The sequence below is a fragment of the Emys orbicularis genome, chromosome 1 (assembly GCF_028017835.1).
Source record: "Emys orbicularis isolate rEmyOrb1 chromosome 1, rEmyOrb1.hap1, whole genome shotgun sequence".
NCBI lineage: Eukaryota > Metazoa > Chordata > Testudines > Emydidae > Emys > Emys orbicularis.
In genome coordinates, this window is record NC_088683.1 from 249,015,553 (window position 1) to 249,030,758 (window position 15,206).

The 15,206-nt window shown below is 41.8% G+C and overlaps 1 protein-coding gene across 1 annotated transcript in view; it reads right to left on the reverse strand.

Moving 5' to 3' along the window:
- Positions 1-15,206, reverse strand: part of AFF3 (ALF transcription elongation factor 3) — a 403,834-nt gene that overhangs the window by 174,157 nt on the left and 214,471 nt on the right. The window contains exons 6-7 of the mRNA XM_065423495.1: positions 14,136-14,222; positions 6,590-6,626 (exon numbers count right to left, since the gene is read on the reverse strand). Of these exons, the coding sequence (XP_065279567.1) occupies positions 6,590-6,626; positions 14,136-14,222 (124 nt within the window). The remainder of the gene's footprint in view (positions 1-6,589; positions 6,627-14,135; positions 14,223-15,206) is intronic.

Below are 15,206 nucleotides of genomic sequence, written 5' to 3' on the forward strand. Positions count from 1 at the left end.
GGAGAGCAATTATACAGTATATAAGAGTAAGAGGGAGAATGGAGAATTAATGCCTTACTGACTCCACAGAAAGAACTGTACCATTACTCCAATGAGTCACAGAAATTCAAGAAAAAAATGTATTTACTAAGCATGAATGATATTTAAAGATTTGGAATTCAGATTCAGTTTGACAAGCCTAGTAAAAGGGTGTCGCTTCTCTGAGCTACCTGACCCGTTTGAGCCCACTCTTATCCACACTCTATCTTCCAAGTCTTCACACAAACTGCCAAAACCAATCTGCCCTTGTCTCCCCTTAGTTGAAGGTACTATTATGAGGGACAGGCAATTCAGCAACCAGCTAATCTTCTTTAGCTCCAGGTATCATTTTCTGGGCAGGTTATGAGGCCCTTTCCCTCCTCCATCTCAGTCTTTTGCAGCTGGTCAAGAGTCTCACTAAATGTCCTACTTCTTTTGCAGGCCTGCTGTTGATCTGCTCTCTTCCAAAAGACTGATCTTCTGGAGCATGTGCATATGGCTGAAGGCCTTCTAGCCTCAGTTTTTCAGCTGCAGACCTGGCTGGTTTCTGCTGCTTCCCACTGAATTGGCTCTTTTACCATTTCACATTCTAAGGGTAAAATGACCCACAGTGCAAAGGCCAATTTCAAATTCACTTTCTGAAGCCGTGGGGGGGGGGGGGATAAACTGAGATTGGCCCATTGTACCCCGGGTAGAGGAGAGGGCCTTATAGGCCTGGCTTGACATGAATAACTGGACATGGATGAGGCCTCATTTCTTGGGAGACAGGATTAGGGAGGTACATGGATCGGCAGGCTGGAACCAGAATGTCTGTACTAGCTAAGATAAGGGGGAGCACTCAGGGAACCATTTACAATGGACAAGATAACAATGGATAAGACAAGTGTGGACCATAACATAAGGCAGGGATCGGCAACCTTTCAGACGTGGTGTGCCGAATCTTCATTTATTCACTCTAATTTAAGGTTTCAAGTGCCAGTAATACATTTTAATGTTTTTAGAAGGTCTCTTTCTATAAGTTTATAATATATAACTAAACTATTGTTGTATGTAAAATAAATAAGATTTTTAAAATGTTTAAGAAGCTTAATTTAAAATTAAATTAAAATGCAGAGCCCCCCGGACTGGTGGCCAGGACCCAGGCAGTGTGAGTGCCACTGAAAATCAGCTCGCGTGCCGCCTTCGGCATGCGTGCCATAGGTTGCCTACCCCTGACATAAGGTAAAGAGTAAATTGTGCAGAGATAGTGTGTATTGTACAGGGATTGGTTCTTACAAAGTGATCAAGCCAATCCCAAAACGTGTCATGAAATGTACTGTAAATGCAATCTAATGTGTAAATGCATATAAAGGAAGAGGTTTTCTGTGTAACTTTGGATGTGTGGCACAGCCTATATCGCCCCCTATGCTTGGGACTGATGAACTCAGCGTAGCTTTACTGTATGCCAACTAAAGGAACCTGAGTGACAACAAGACTGGAGTCAAACTGGGTTCTTGGGGAACCAAGTTGGAGAGGTCTTGGGGGAACCCCAACAAGCCTCAGGGTTCTTGTCTCCCAGAAGACCACCATATTAATTTTCTAGATAAAGCAGAAAACTGGTAATCAATTTCTATTACCAGCTCTGCCCGTGTTCTTTATGTAATGCTGACACCCTGGGTGGGTTGACGGCAGCAGGGATCAAACCTGGGAGCCAGATCTTAGTGCATGAGCCTCTACTGCTTGAGACTGTCTTAGCCAACGCTGTAGCAGGCTCATCAATCTCTAGTTGGCATAGCCACGATTAGAGAGGGACAGAGTGCCACACCAAGTAGGTGTAGCTTACGTTTATGAGGCTGAGCAAGTCGCTCAATTTGTCTATGCTTCAGTTTCCCTGTCTGTATAATGGGGATAATAGTGATTGTACTACCTACCTCACAAGTGTAACCTCAGACCAAAGGTGACCATCTTTTCAAAAGGCAAAAGTGGAACAGATGCAGGAGCCCCACCCTCATCAGTGACCCCATCTGCTGCTCCTCCTCCTCTTCCCCCGAGACCCCACCCTCTGGCCAGGCTGGAAGCCAGAGTTGGGCAATGGTAAGAGCCATCCAGGGAGCCTGGGCTGCTGTGGAGAGCCCCAGACCCTCCACCGGCCCTGGGTGAGAGACCAGGGTACCAAGAGCAGCCCCCGGCCTGTGTCCCTACCCACAGGGCGCGCTGCCCAGGACAGGTGGAAGGTTCAGGGCTCCCCACAGTGACCCGGGCTCCCTGGGTGGCTCTTACTTCTGTCTGTCTCCAGCTTCTGGCCTGGCCAGGGCGTAAGGCCTCGGGGGAAAAGGAGGAGGAGGGGCTGGAGCCTCTTGGCAAGGGGGACTAAGGCCCACCTCAGCTCCCCTCCCACTGGGAAGAGGCTGGTGCTGCTCCTGAGCCTCGGGCAGGCACAGAGCAGCGCCACAGGGAATCCGAGACAAATGCTGTCCCGGAGTCATTCAGCCTGAGTCCAGGATTTGAACTCTTCATTTCAGGACTGTCCTGTCCAATTTGGGATGGGTGGTCAACCTAGCTAGACCACAATCTTCAAAACACAAGGAAAAATGAAGCAAGACACGCAGGTAGGTGGTCAATCAAATCATGTAATAACCATGAAACAGTTAAGTCATGAACACGGAGTTCAGGGAGCAGGAACCAGGAACCAAACAGGAAATGGAAGAGGGAGCAGGAAACAAGATGCAGAAAGGCAACACACATATCAGTCACCACAATTTCCTTCTTTTCTCCCCAAAAGTTCAGCGGTACCTTGCCAGAGGCAGCCGGTGATCCCAGGGCTGTAGGTTACACCTCTGATTCAGCTCAGGGGCTGGATGCTATTGATGTGGCACAGCTTTCCTGATTTGCCACATAGCATCATACAGAAAAAAGTCTCCTCTTCCCTATCTGTTTCCCTTTCAGTAGGAAGTATATCTTGTTGGTTAACAATGTGTTCTCTGTGTGGTAAACACACTTGCCATGCTCCGTACCCTGCAGCCCGCAAGATCATGCCATGAGTAATGAAAATGCTTCCAGACCCTCACCTAACATACACTGCTTGTCCAGGATAGAATGTGTGGAGACTTGTGTGGATACGCTTGTTGAAAGTCATATATTTCCTAGTCACATCAGTTGGCTTCGAGGATGGCAAAGGGGTGGGATGAGCCTTTTCCACTAGCATAGACAACTTGGTGCTCATAGGTCAGTTGAACAGCCAGTAGAATGGGATTTCTCCAGTATTTTCATGAGGTGTACTCCAAATAACATATAAAGCATGACTTAATGCAATAGGTAAGAGTATACCTAGAAGTTCATGCAGTATGCTAGCTCCACACTTCTTCAGAGTCCTATGTAGTCTTTCCACTATGCCATTTCCTTAGTGATGGTACACAGCAGATTTATAATGTACTGTACCAATACTCATCAGAAAATCTTCAGACTCTCTTTATAGAAAAGGTGTCTCGTCTGAAACAAGGCTCTCTGGTAGGCCAAACATTGTAAATAAAGTGGTTAGGCAAGAATTTAGCTCCTCAGAGGTAGGTGTCTTGTGAAATTATGAATACAAAGGGGTAACGTGAGTAATAGTCTATAGCAGCATCTTTTGCAAAACTGCACTTGACCACATTCAACTTTATGCCAGCTTGTTGGGGTCAGGTTAGCACCTGGTCCAGAATAGCATTATGCCCAGGATGGGTCTTAGCAAAGATGAGAATGTCATCCAAATAACAACATGCACCCGGGTAGAGGTAGAGGTGGAATAGCCACTTGAATGGTCCCTTACAATATGTGCTAACTACATTTGCTAAACAATCTGATCCACCTTGCATTTTGCTGTGAAGCTGGGAGCTCCTGTCCCAGGCCTGAAGAAGAGCTCTGTGTGGCTTGAAAGCTTGTCTCTCTCACCAACAGAAGTTGGTCCAATAAAAGATATCACCTCACCCACTTTGTCTCTCTAAAATCTGTGCACAGTCAAATGTTGCCATTCCATATCCCTAATCATTTCTGTTGCCCTTCTTTGTACCATTTCCAAATCCAATATATCTTTTTTTGAGATGGGGTAACCACATCTGCACGCAATATTCAAGACGTGGGCATACCCTGGATTTATAGAGAGGCAATATGATATTTTCTGTTTTGTTATCTATCCCTTTCCTAATGATTCCCAACATTCTGTTAGCTTTTTTGATTGCCACTGCACATTGAATGGATGTTTTCAGAGAACTATCCACAATGACTCCAAGATCTCTTTCTTGACGGGTAACAGCTAATTTAGACCCCGTCATTTAGTATGTATAGTTGGGAGTATATTTTGCCATGTGCATTACTTTGTATTTATCAACACTGAATTTCATCTGCCATTTTGTTGTCCAGTCACCCAGTTTTGTGAGATCCCTTTGTAACTCTTTGCAGTCAGCTTTGGACTTAACTATCTGGAGTAATTTTGTATCAGCTGCAAATTTTGACACCTCACTGTTTACCCCTTTTTTTCAGATCATTTATGAATATGTTGAACAGCACTGGTCCCAGAACAGACCCCTGGGGCACATCACTGCTTACCTCTCTTCATTCTGAAAACGGACCATTTATTCCTATCCTTTGTTTCCTATTTTTTAACTTGAGTGCCTGGCAATGCTTTCAGGATCATCTAATGATCCTTAATTTAATTTAATGACAAGCCCTTTGTTATCTTAATCACCCTGCCTCTGTTTATAAACAAACTCCTTGCCCCATGGGCAGAAGCTGAGAGCAGCACAGACCTCATCACATTCCACACTCAAGCTCCCTCTGGGGCTAGGGCATGCGCTGTGAGCAGACCTCTAGTATGAAACTCAGGGAGGTGCATAGGTCCCCCCCCAAAATGGTGCCACTGGAAGATATTTTTAACAGCTGGAGTCAAAATATCCTTCATGACAAGCTTCAAACAGACCACTCCCAAAGTAAACCTGCTAATACTGAGGCTATCAGCTTACTGGGACACTAAAGACTTGCAACCAGGTAAAGCAGGATAGGGGCCATGTTGACACCTCCCTCACAGAGAGCCATTTATTACAATTTCCCAAAACCTCAAAACAAGCTTGCAGTTTCAATCGAAGTTCTAGGTAAAGATTTGGCAGCACGTGTATCTTACTTTATCCAACCTAGCTATCCACCTCAATATTAATCGTCTTTTTTTTTCATTATTAAAGATTTTGCAAGGACCATGAAGTACTGTAGGTAAAATAAACCACAGGAAAACAATGACCAATGCTAGGCATTCTGATGTCATCACAAACCACTCAAGCTCTGCTCTTGTGTTTATTATGCTCAGAATTCCTCAAGTGTTTGCACAGCCTCATCTATTATGGCTCTTTAATGCTTCCTTCTTTCATTACTACATTCATTATTTTTCTAGAGAACCCCATCCCCTTTGCCTTTTTATTACTTCCTTAGTGCTGGTGCTCACAGCAATATCAAAATGATGCTGGCAATGAAGTGGCACCACCACCTGCTTGTTCACAACATCGTCTTCCACAGTGCTGCCCCTTCCTTAGCAAAGTGCCGTAACATATTAATAGCCTGAAGTCTCCTAGCATTCTCCCTCTGGGTGTCTGCTTCCTGCACCCAGTGGGTGACCAGTCAGTTTCAAAGCCATGTCTACTTGCTCAGAGCATTTGTCATCTTCAAACCCAGCTTCAAATTAGTGCTCTGTTTTAGCTCACAGGTCATGAAGCTAACAAAATAGAGCCTTTGGTTGGGATGCTTTGATGTCATGAACAGGGTAGGGTCATGTATTTTGGATATGCTGAAGAACATTAATACCAGTCAGGGGTGTCAGAAGAGAGGATTAATACTTTGTTTCATAGAACAATTCAGTCTTTTCTTTCCACACAGCCAATAACGTATTTTACCAATAACTAAATGCAATTAAAGTACAACTGCTTTGTAATATGGCCTGTACACTTTAGTAGGAGGATAGGCAAGGATGTGAGCAAAGCAAGCTCCGTACTCGCCATCCTTGTCAAAATTATACATCAAAGGCAGCCCAAAACTATATGCTTTTTGAGGCAGTATTTGTTATTGTTTTGGCATACTTCATATATTATATAGCACCATATACAGTGACAGTGCCATGGCATATACATAAATAAATAAATAAATAAATAAATAAATAAATAATAAAGCAAACTCTCCGAAATTTTAGGCAGTTTGGAGGTTGGGGTTGTGTGCGCATTGGTATGTGGATACAGAGTTTCCACCCACTACCTATCATTTTAGAAAAGCAACTATTTTCCCCTGTAAAATCTCTCTCACGTGTAGCAGAACTAGATATGATGGAGCAAATTGTTCCTTCCATTGCCAACCTAAAGTGATTGTTCCCTCTCCTTCCCCACCACAAGCCGTTAGTGATTGTGACGCCCAAGGTTCTGCACTTGGACAAAACAGAAGCCTGCCAGCTGAGATCCTGTACTGGACCAGTAGGCTTCATGTTTCCACTATTTTTTTCTCAACTATCCTATTGTTCACTTGTTTCTCACATTCACAGTCAGCGTCTCCACCAAATCCAGCTGTAAAGTGAGGTAATTCTTACTTGGATTGCTGTGTCCTGTAGACACCTGCTGCGACTCCTAAAATAATAAAGAAAAGCATACCATGTATTATTTGTTTTGATAATTTTTAGAGACAATAGAAGTTTGAATGTAAGTTACCTTAATACTACCATACAGCTTTGTTAATCATTCATTCAGTCTAATCACAGAACATCATTTCCAACTATAAGAAGAAAATCAAATATTTCCTTGAAAATGCATTTACTCTAGGCTTTTTATACTTATCTCTCAACCATGACCCTTTAATAGTATATTTTTTTCTATCTTCACTATCAATCTCCAGCTTATTATTCACTTATTACTCCACCAGAACTCAAGGGGCTATTACTTTCTACCAGGCTAGGTGAGAAGACAGGCAAACAGACAAATGATTATTTCTGAAGTTCTTGCCAATATCATTTCATAGGCCATCAGATTGTTCTGGGAGCAGCACAGCTAATCTTTTCTCCTCACCTTGAGGATCCCAAGTGTCGCGTCCATAATGGATCAGGAAATTGATACTCACAGCATTAGAGAATGGAAGTTTAGACCCTACTCCTGAGCCTAGTTCTACTATCTACTAGACATACTGAAATATTAGGTTAAAATAAAAACGAAACTAAATCAACACCTAGTTTTCAAACATAGTCTTGGCACAGTATCTCTGTAATCTCAAGCTAGTCTTCAGTGGACCAGCAGATACCTATGTATCAGAAGTGGGTTTGTAACTGAACTTCACAGAAACACCTAAAACATTTCTAGTGAAACATTTAGAACATTTTTGAAAAACACTGATAGTCTGCCTTGCATTAAATCTTCCAAGTAGGTTTGTTCAAATCGGTTTTGTTTTAAATAATTCATTGCAATTATGGGCTGTTTTTAGACCTGATATATGGAAAAGGTTGTAATGTACCATATGTACTAACATTATATTAGTACTGTAGATGTATTACTGTGTATTATTTATGGACTCTTGTTCTTTAGGTGCCTCCTACAATAGCTAAAGATGGAATCTCGGTTACCCTAAACATGGCACAGCACTTATATCATGCATTTTTCAGTTTAGCAATTTCTCCAAAAATACTTTCAGCACCTTGGACTGCGTTAACGAGGCTTTTTAACAAACATTTAGTCAACTTAATTGTTCTAAATCATTTGAAGTTTTTCCACCCTTCTTTTTTTAAAATACTAAAAGTCAAGTATCTCTGACTGTCACTCAGGCTAGTCATCACTGGGTGGCTAAGCCACAAGAGAAATGGATTATGAACTAGTTTAGGGAGGGCATTCCATACATATCTCCAATTATGTATGAAATAAATAAACTTTATAATACTATACCATTTATTATGCATGCTGCAGTTATGACAATAAAGATAGCAATAGCAACATTGACAGAATAGGCATACATACCAATACATACATTATTTTCGAGGCAGAAAGATTTTCAGCTAAAACCTTGGTCCTAAGGGCAGTACTGAGCCAACAGACGGGCTCAAGGCAATAGACAATTATTTTTTATTTCCAGGCTAAATATGTCTTTAAGCTGCAGTTATGTCTGTAAACCTTTATTAATTATGTAAGAAAAAAAGCAATTGAGCCCTTTATAGTTTTCCTAAAAAGCAAAAACATGAAGAAGCCTGGACATTTAAAGTTAAAGTTACTGAAATAGAATGAAAAATACAGAAATTCAGTTAAACTAACCCAAATAAACCTAGCTCTTTCCTTATCCCTTGCCCCCATGGATCTCTTCTTTCCTTCTCCCCAGCTACTGTAGGTTTGGATAGGATTTTTTTGATGGCAATCTTAAATCACTAAGGACCTGATCATGCTTCATTAAAATCAATGGGAGTTTTTCCATTGAGCTGAATGGGAGCACGGTCAAACTCGTAAGGGCTTAATCCCATAGCACTTCTCAGCAACTTCAACTTGCAATTAAACCAGGGTCATTGAACTGGGGGCATTCAGAATCTTGAAGGGTCAGATCTTAAATCCACTCTAGCTGTGTAAGTTGCCTGTGGAGTCAGGGAACTCCAGACTGCATGGCTTTGATTTGGAATTTGCATGTCTACAATACGCATCTGTTATTCACTGCCATCCTACATACCTCACCACACATTAAGTGGTGGGGATCTTTGTCTGGCTTGTCAGAGAGGGTGTGTTGCCCCTTTAAGGGAGGCTAGAGAGCCACAGACAAACCTATCACATGGCGGCAGCTCCGTACCATGTCAGCTTCAGGATGCTGACCCATCCCCCCAGGTGACCAGAAGAGAAGGGGACTATTTATTATTTATGCCCATGTCTTTTACTGCAAAGCCCTCTTTTCACCTGGACCAGGCTGAGCAGATGCTTAATTTTTGTCCTGTCCTAAGAGGTTTATAGACCCATATATATAAGCTACAACCTATGCTACGTCTCACAGTATGGCAACACTTTTTTACATTTTAAACTATTTACTTTGGGGGAATTGCCCCAACTATGATCCCTTCTGATGAAGAAATATAAAAGCCTGCATCCTTTTGTCTTTCTGAGTATAATCTCAAAAAAAGCAGGAGCAGTTTGCTGTAGTGATGTGATGACAGGTACACTTGAATTTAAATGTAACTCTAGCATACAATCAAACTGTCTACCTTTCTAGGCATCATTTTTTTTCAAATGTTAAAAGCAATTATATTTGGTAAAGGTGAGCCATTCACATCTGCAGTTCTTTTCTAATTCACCTGTTCTAACTTTTTAAAATTAACAAGAATAAAAGAATAATCAACTGACCACCATAAAGATAAGATGACACCAACATTTAAAGATTCTGTTAAGAATGTGAATGCAAAACACTTGTGAAAATGGACTGGTTTTCTGAAAGTGCTGCCCAGATACCACAATGATGGGTGACCTCATACAATCATACATAGCTACACGGAAATGGAGTACCTGATCTGCTTTTTGAGACATACGAAATCACTGTAAAAATGAAGGAAAAGAGCCATGCAATCACCAGAATTTACCGTATCCTCTTTTCACACAACTGAGTAGAGAATACATGAACATGAAAGCGCTTTCTCACAAGCATCAAGCATGTTCTTATTTAGCAGATTTAACTATTCATTTAAACTTTATTTTTTAAGATGTTTGTAATAAAATTGCAATAACAATAATGCATGATCATTTGTACCTAACAAAGTCTCACAAAGATAGTAGAGGGAAAAGCATATGTGGCGTCTCATATATATGCACTGATTCAATTATCTTTAAGATTTGAAAAATGAGAAATAAAGGGACTCACACTGCCCCTTTCTAGTAAATTTAAGAGTATAGATTAATCCCACAGAGAAAGAAAATTCAAAATTAAGGATAAAATGGACCTTAATACCCTCTACTAGGTAAAGGGATGTTGCTGGTCTGCTTTCTTTAATGTACTCTCATTGTGATGAGGTGATGGAGGATGTCCAGTACAGTCTGCGTATTTCAAATTTGACACTGAATTTCCTTTCCTTGTGGATTTAACTTGGATCTTTAACATTAATGTAGGTTTAATTTTTATGCTGTGTATACAGTATATATATATATATATTTAATGATGATATTTAAAATCTAGTTATTTAGCTTTAATTTCTAGAATGATTCCAAATCCATCCTGCTACAATTTTGATAGCCCCTGAAACTTTAATAGCCTCATTAAGAAATTGCAAGTCTCAAGCTGTCAGATCACTAATTAGTTGAGATATAGGTTAAAAGTAGTTCAGTATGTGTTAGAATTAATGATGCTGATATTTTATTTTTATGGAAAGAATGAGTAAAAATACTTTGTAGCCTTTTAAGAAGGCAGGAGTCCTCCGAGTCCATAACAATGCTGGGGATCCCTCTACGTTTCCCCTTCTCCAACTCACAAATACCCTCAGCCACAGTGACATTCCCTGCGCTGAAGAGGGTTGCTATGCTACTTCTTCCTCTGGAGTCCGTCAATGCTGTGCCTTGAGTTGGCTGGAAGAGTCACTAAAATAAGCTGTGCTGGTCTCACACCATTCCCATGGAGAATGAAGAAGCTGCCTTCAGTAACCCAGTCCCTGTATATTTGCCTGGAAGTAAGTAACAAAGTTTATATCCTGAATTTAGATCCGTCACTTGCCCTTGTATTGCTGTTAGATTGCCAGGCACTTGTGTGTGAGTAATCCATAGTGATCTGGTATGGTTATAAATGTTTTATCAACATGAATTTGCGATAGTCACACTGCTCATGAATGCGGAAGCCTCTAGTGAATCATGCAGGTCATCCCAAATGAATGCTGATAAAACCTTTATACTACACAAGACCATTGTCTGATCTATGCATATGTCACATATGTTAGAGAAAATAAAATAACTAGTTTATCAATGTTTTAGAAACTTTAAAAAATATTTAAACCACTGTATTTCTGAGCCTGCAAAACAGATGCCTTAGTTAGAACGTAACTATGGAGGCTCAGAGTGAGCCATAGAAATGCCTTAAAATGATTTAAAATATCTTTTCTATACCTAAAAATGTCATGAGTTAAAGCTCAGTATCTTGGGCCCTTTCCAGGAATCAAGTCAGTGTTGGCTCTCATTGGGCATCTCCTGTTCCCAATGCACTATATAAAGCTCCCATTTCTAGCCAGGCAGAGTTGTGAGATAATGGACTTCACAGTTGTGTCATTTTTATATATAGAAACCTTGTCACTGGTCCAGGACAAAATAACCTTGCCCGTCCTAGGCCTGGGGCAGGTATAACTTTCTGTGGGTGAAATTCCACTATGGTGGGAGAAGGAAAAAACATTTCTTGACAGGTTGATTTAAGAAAAAATGGCGGCTCTTTGAAGTTGCTCAAGTATTTGGAATGTTAGAATAAGTCCCAGGGAAATGTATTAGCAGGCAGAGGGTAAATGAGAAGGTCAGAGGTGAATGATAACATCAGTATTCACATGGCTCTGCAATATAGCATATGCCCCTACAATTTATGTCTTTATCACTATATATAGATATACACGAAGAAGAGCTATTTCACCTACATATACACATATTGTGCACACACACACACACACACACACACACACACACACACACACACACACACACACACACACACACACACACACGGTGGTGATAGCCATGTGATAAATTGCAGAGCCATGTGCATAGTATTTTTGCATCTGTAACCACTTCCCCTCCTGCAGTCTTCTAATTCATCTCCCATAGGACTTATTTTAATGTTCCAAACCTCTGATCAGCTTCAAATAAATGCCATTTAAAAAAAAAGCATCATGTCACAAAAATATTGCCTTCTTTTCCTTTTGCAATAGGACAAGGCTTTTGTTTTAATCCCTGATTGTTAAAAATTACAACACTATTATCCACTGAAAAGCTATTTCCCTATAGGAAAATCTTAAAGGTTTCTTGACTATATGATTATAATTTTCTTTCCCTCTGAGGCCAGTACAGTGGGCTCACAGTAACTAAAGGAGCTTGGTGTCACAGTTCAGGGCAATCGCACCAGTATTTCCCCCTTGTGATCCACCCAATACACCCTGTGGTGGGGCATTTGTCCCACACTGTCCTGTAAGGGGTTAACAGAGGCCTAGGAAGGCTGTGCAGAAAGCAGCCAATAGGAGAGGGGCTGCAAGGAGCAGCCAATCAAGGCCTGGCAGGCCCATATAAGAAGGGCTGCAGGGCAGAGCAGCTTCAGTAGCTGCCTGGAGCTGAGGAGGGAAAGTCAGGTTCCTAGCAGGAGGAAGGAGTGCCAGCACCTTGGACAGATCAGGGGAAGCTAGAGAGAGCTCCTGGCCAGCTGCTAAGACTGGCAGGCTGAAGCTCTGAGGTAAGGGCAAAGAAGGTGTTGGGGGACATGGGGAAGTGGTCCAGGGAATGAACTGAGGATTCAGAGGGGAGGCAGCAAGTGACGACCATCTACGGGGTCCCAGAGCTGGGACCTGGAGTAGTAGGTGGGCCGGGGTCCCTTCACCACTGAGGAAGTGGCCAGACAATGGGCTGCAGTCACCACTGAGGGAAGTGGCTGGACAGTGGACCGCAGGTCACCCAGAAGTGGGGAGCACAGAGTGTGGCACAGCTGGAGGGCTGTGTCCTGAAGAGGATGCCGCGGTCCTTAGAGTGATGTGGGTCCTGGAGCAGAAGTGATGGCAGCAAGACATCATCAGAAGAAGGCATGCTGGCTAACAGAGCTAATCCCTGGGACAGCCAGCAGGAGGTGCTAGCGTTGTGAGTCAAACCCCGTCACACACCCACTCTAAGCTCCTCAGGTATCACCTCTCCTGGGCAGAGACCCACATCCCCTGATTGGGATTTTTTGAGTCTGCTCAGTTCTCTGCCTACACTGTGATAACTGAAGCAAGCCAGACTGTGTAAATAGGCTGGTATCTGTGCTTTGCTTTCCCTCCGAAGGCTCTGAACAGCTGTAATTGCCAGCAGTCACAAGTTATTACACACATTTATTCTTAAAGCAAAAGCATCACAGAGAAAACATTAAAACAATAAAAGAACCTACACACACACTAAAAAGCTTACGAGAGGTCATCCCAATTCCAACCTTGGGCTCTGGTAGTTTTATGTCCTCCAAAACCCACAGCTGGGTTTTTCCTGTGGTTATGAATTCATAACTGTCTCAGATTCAGAACCAACAAAGAATAATTCAGTCTTTACTTTTTACAGCTTGGGCCTGTGATCTTGGCTTCATATAATAGGTGATAAGCAGACAAAGGTCCACTCCTCAGGGCTTAGCTTGAAAAGATGGTTTTCTTGAATATTTCACAGGAAATCCACTTCACGTGTATTGTCCCAAAAGTCCATTCCTGTCTAGCACATTATGCAACATAGTCATTTGATCACCCAGGCCTTCCATGACATCTCCCTCCTACAGAAGTTACACACAATCCTGGCCCACAATAATACATACACTTTGCATTAAGTACAAAGAACCCCAAAGATACTTAAATTTAATTCAATATGATTTTTCAAAGATATTGCAGGAAATTGCCATATCTGTCACAATTGGTTTCACCAGCAGAATATTACAAACAATACTTAGCACCAATAAACCTTTAAAAGCTTTAACTCAGGACTAAAATAGTTCTGGCATATACTTGTGGCATTTAAACAGTACAGCAGGGATCGGCAACCTTTGGCACGCGGCCCACCAGGGTAAGCCCCCTGGTGGGCTGGGCTGGTTTGTTTACCTGCAGCGTCCGCAGGTTCGGCCGATCGCAGCTCCCACTGGCCGTGGTTCACCGCTCCAGGCCAATGGGGGCTGCGGGAAGCAGCCGCCAGCACATCCCTCAGCCCGCGCCAGTGGTGTGATCTAAACGTTTTATTGGTCTCGGATAACTTACATAAATCACTAGTGACTTCACCACTTTCCCAGACACACGTCAACAACCTTTACAACACTCACCCATGTATTCTCTCTATTTTCTACACATGCACCTAGCAGTCTAGTTAGTGGCAGCACAAGGTTATTTGGGGATCAGAGTTGAGGCTGTATATTGAGGGTGGGGGAGATGGGTTTCTAGACTATAAAGAATTTCTTACCTTGTTTGCAAATGGAAACTTGCTCTGTTCCACTTTTCCAGGTGTGTGAATAGCTGAGAGTGGGGGAGGCCAAGAATGGGTCATCTCCTGGAAAATAATATTGTACAGTAAACTATATTTAAAAAGACAATATAATATGAGGCAATGATTATGACATACTAGTACACCTCTACCCCAATATAACGCGACCCGATATAACACAAATTTGGATATAACGCGGTAAAGCAGTGCTCCGGCAGTGCGGGGCTGCGCACTCCGGCAGATCAAAGCAAGTTCAGTATAACGCGGTTTCACCTATAACACGGTAAGCTTTTTTGGCTCCCAAGGACAGCGTTATATCGGGGTAGAGGTGTAGTAGAGATTTCTGGATAGTGGCATATATATGTAACTTTCTGCAGATACATTTTAGTAATTTCTAGGATACATTTAGTTTATATATAATCTAGTCCATAAATGAGTTACATTATTTATCACAGATTGTTGGGAGCATGTTTTAAAACGAGTTTGATTTTTTTTTATGGTTAATGTTTTTTGAGTGCAAGAAGTTTGATTTTCTGATGAAATGCACCCCAAGCTTCAGTCATGCAATGTATTCTGTGAATGGCCGAGAACACATACAAGTTGGTGAGAATAAGAGAAACACAAAATGGATTATTTCCTTACTTGTAATAAAAGGAACAGAAATTTCAGTTCATGACCAAATAATTAAGTATGGAATATGGACTAATCATAACATGGATCCTACTGTCCGGGCTTGGATAATAAAGGTTGGAGGCCTGAACTTGGTAAGAGATTAATAGATTCCAAGGCCAGAAGGGACCATTGTGATCATCTACTCTGAGCTCCTGTATAACACAGGCCATAGAACTTCCCCAAAATAATTCCTACAGTATATCTTTTAAAAATAATATTCAATCTTGATTTAAAAATTGCCAGTGATGGAGAATCCATCATGACCCTTGGTAAATTGTTAAAACGGTTAATTGCCCTCACTGTTAAGAATGTTATGTCTTATTTCTAGTCTGAATTTGTCTAGCTTCAACTTCCAGCCATTGGATTGTGTTATACCTT